The following is a 3256-nucleotide window of genomic DNA, read 5'->3' as shown; positions in this document are numbered from 1 at the left end:
CAACAAATGTTGGTGCTATCCTGAGAGGCCAAATATTGGCTTGCTGTTATAGAGAGGGCTTGAGAAGGCGACGTAAACATGGAAATGGCATCAAAGGTGCCGACAAAGTAGAGGGAGCACAGAGAGAAGAAGTGCTGGCTGCTATTCCAAGAGCAAGAAAGAAGGCGACATGAAGGGGATGCCTGGCATGCTACCAGCGAGTGTGGAAAGAACAGGAAGGGTGCTGTTCAGCCAAGAAGGTGTAGAAAGAACAGGCCGGAGCTCGAAGCAGTTTCCTTACAATGTTGTTGGACATTGCAGGCAAGCAAAATTGTTTTAGGTTGGATTGCAGATTCGATTGGCCCGAGCACAAGGCTATTGAAAAGGAATCAGAACAATCTAAGGCAGCAGGCAATTCAAAGGCCATTAATCATTCTGATGCGAGAGGAGGCGCCACTCTCAGAGGGGAGGATGCCGTCCAATATAGTACGCAGATTTGGTAGCCGAATTACTGAGGTATCTGTCAAAGCCACCCACCATTCAGAGGGGCCCATAATGTGCAATGGAGCAAAGGGAAATCCCATGCTCTTTGAATCAAGACGAAGACATGGGCGTGCCAATGCGTGTGACGGACTCATGGAGGAGACGCATGGAGGGGCGCTGTTCGGGCTGCGGTGCAACACATACTAGGGCTATCTTAAAAAATGTGAGCATGTCATCAGCATGATGCATCTCTTTGATGAGCACAGGTTCTAAGATGTGTAGCAGTGGCTCCTTCCCCTGCAATGCTGCCTCTATCCATTGTGATAGCTCCACCTCCTCCGTGGGGGAAAGCTGCACTTGCAGCTTGCCTGTTAGTAGCCGAAGCATTACCATGCCTAAAGAGAACACATCCCCTCTCTGTGTGGGCTTGATACTCTTTGACAATGCCGTCTCTGGGGCCTGATAGTGCACGTCTTTAGGGCTCACCCCAGCTCCGAAGCTCAGTCCGCTGCCGGTGGACGACCTCGACGACATGCTCACTTTTCCCACTTGTGCGCTTGTCGGCATGCCGCTTCCCACAATACCAATTTGTTGTCCCTGCTGACACAGGCCTGTAGCGCAGGTTCAAAAATGCCAGCCAAGAAGATCGGGCATGCGCAGGTGCAAGAGGTTTGGTTGCGAAGCAGACGCTCAAGCCATAGAGGATGATAGCGCAGCACTTGTGAGGGCACCTAGACACGCAACAAATCCACATGGTGCGGAGATCCATTTCCGCTTTCATCAATAATCTCGTTCTTGGTGTAGTCTCATGTACTTGGTGGATTTCCCTCTGCGGAGATTTTTACCTTATGTAGCAGGGATGCAGTGCAACTTTTTGATGGTTTCCGAGTTCGGGATGCGAGTGATGTAGATGGGTGGTCCAGGAGTAAAGAGCCAAAGAGCCAGAGTGCGGCCTTGACAACCATACTTGCATCACACTTCCCAAATGATTTTTGATGTGGTTTCTAAATTTGTTGTACGGGTTCTCAGCCCTTAAATAGTAGCACTGTACCATTGCACATTTGGGTTTACACGAATCAAGGAATGTTGGGATCAGGTCCTCCGTGCGTGCCAAGTGTTACGGCATAAGCCAGTGTGTGCCATGTGTTACGCCTTGGCCATATTGGATGGTCTTGAACCTTAGTGGGGATGCCAAGGGGTGTGGCTCATGAGGAGCGAGGAGACACTACAAGCCTATAAGAATGGGCTCTTATAACCTTTGTAATCATTAAGCTTTCATTCATAGTAATCAGTTATGGCGACAGATGTTAATATCTCTCTCTCTCTCTCTCGTTCTCTCTCTCTCTCTCTCTCTCTCTCTCTCTCTCTCTCTCTCTCTCTCTCTCTCTCTCTCTCTCTCTCTTTCTTCTCTGTAGAGGGCTCCTCCCTCTCTACAGAAAAGACATCAAAAAACAAGTGACAAAGGATTTGATCAAAACAATATGGACATGTGAAGACATAGAGATAAAGAAACAACGGTGGAAAGTTTTGAAGTGTCAAAGAAAACACTGAGAGAATCTACTTGGAGGTTGTGGCCATCATTACAGAATGCAAATTGAGCGTCGTATTTTGCAAAATGTTCGACTTCAAGGATTTTTGTATACCCGATACACTAGTACAAGACATACAACCCTTGACTATCAACTCATTATTTAAATACGATCATCTTCTAAAACCAACTTCAGCTCTTTTATGGACCAGTGGCTTCATCGCATTGAGCATGACTCTTCAAAGACTCATTTTTTTTGACATCAAACCTTTGTCTTAAATCAAAGATTTAATTTTTGTTTTAAGAAGTGGTTATTGTATTAAGAATTACGCTTGGCCCAGAAAACGGACATGTGACTTTGTAACCTTGGGTCAATTCACAAGGAGAATAATTGTACCCAGTGCTAGGATACACTCCCGAGGGATTTGTCTAGTCAAAATGACAATGATAGTTAAGGTATTACTATATATAGATAAACCCATTGAGCTTTTTTATTTTCCCGACTGGCCCGCCTGGTTTTTGTAAGGTTACATTGTGGGACTATCCACTCTAGTGGTTTTTGTAGGTAACCACGAGTCACGTTAATAATTAACATAATCACGTCTTTTCATGTGTGATCACCCACATTATTAACATAATCACGTCGATGAAATCCTTGGCCGCTAACTCCAAGTAGTTAGATCTGAGCAGACTAAAATGGCCTAACTAAGGCGATGATATGTCGATTTAAAGCATCTTTACATGGCCAATATTAAGTGCCTTTACGAGAGTAACTCCTAGTGGGAAAACCAAAAGCCGCTAACCCTAAGCAGCTAGCCCTAAACATATTGAATTAGTCCAACCAAAAAGAATTAAAATATTCATGGATTGCTAAGGAGAAAAAAGCTTTTGACAAGCTCAAAAAGAATCTTACCTCTCAACCATTCCTCATGCTTTTGGATCTCTCAAAGCCATTTGAGGTCCAATGTGATGCTTGTGGTGATTGCCTTGGAGGAGTCTTGCTTCAAGTAGGGCATGCCATAGCATATGTTGAGCTGAAGGCTCAATACGAATGAACAGGTCTTGGGCATTTATGAGAAAGAGATTTTTTAGCTGTTCTACATGTCCTAGACACATGGAAGCACTATTTATTGGGGACTCCATTCATTTTACAAACAGACCACCAAAGTCTCAAGTACTCCATGACGCAAACCAAGATTTTCGACAAACAAATGAGGTGGGAATTTTTTTTTTCGCAATTTTATTTTCATATTGCTCATGTTGCTG

The 3256-nt window shown here is 44.6% G+C and overlaps 1 protein-coding gene across 1 annotated transcript; it reads right to left on the bottom strand.

Moving 5' to 3' along the window:
- Positions 1-573: 573 nt before the first annotated feature.
- On the bottom strand, positions 574-1029 carry LOC147436487 (putative inactive leucine-rich repeat receptor-like protein kinase At1g66830). Its single transcript, XM_086487866.1, has one exon. The coding sequence runs from the start codon at positions 1027-1029 to the stop codon at positions 574-576; it is 456 nt and encodes a 151-aa protein (XP_086343992.1).
- Between the last annotated feature and the right edge of the window lie 2227 nt (positions 1030-3256).

Source organism: Adiantum capillus-veneris, chromosome 18 (genome assembly GCF_014529385.1).
Source record: "Adiantum capillus-veneris isolate H3 chromosome 18, ASM1452938v2, whole genome shotgun sequence".
Classification (NCBI taxonomy): Eukaryota; Viridiplantae; Streptophyta; class Polypodiopsida; order Polypodiales; family Pteridaceae; genus Adiantum; species Adiantum capillus-veneris.
Note: the sequence above shows the minus strand (reverse complement) of the source record. Positions and strands in the feature narration are given on the sequence as shown.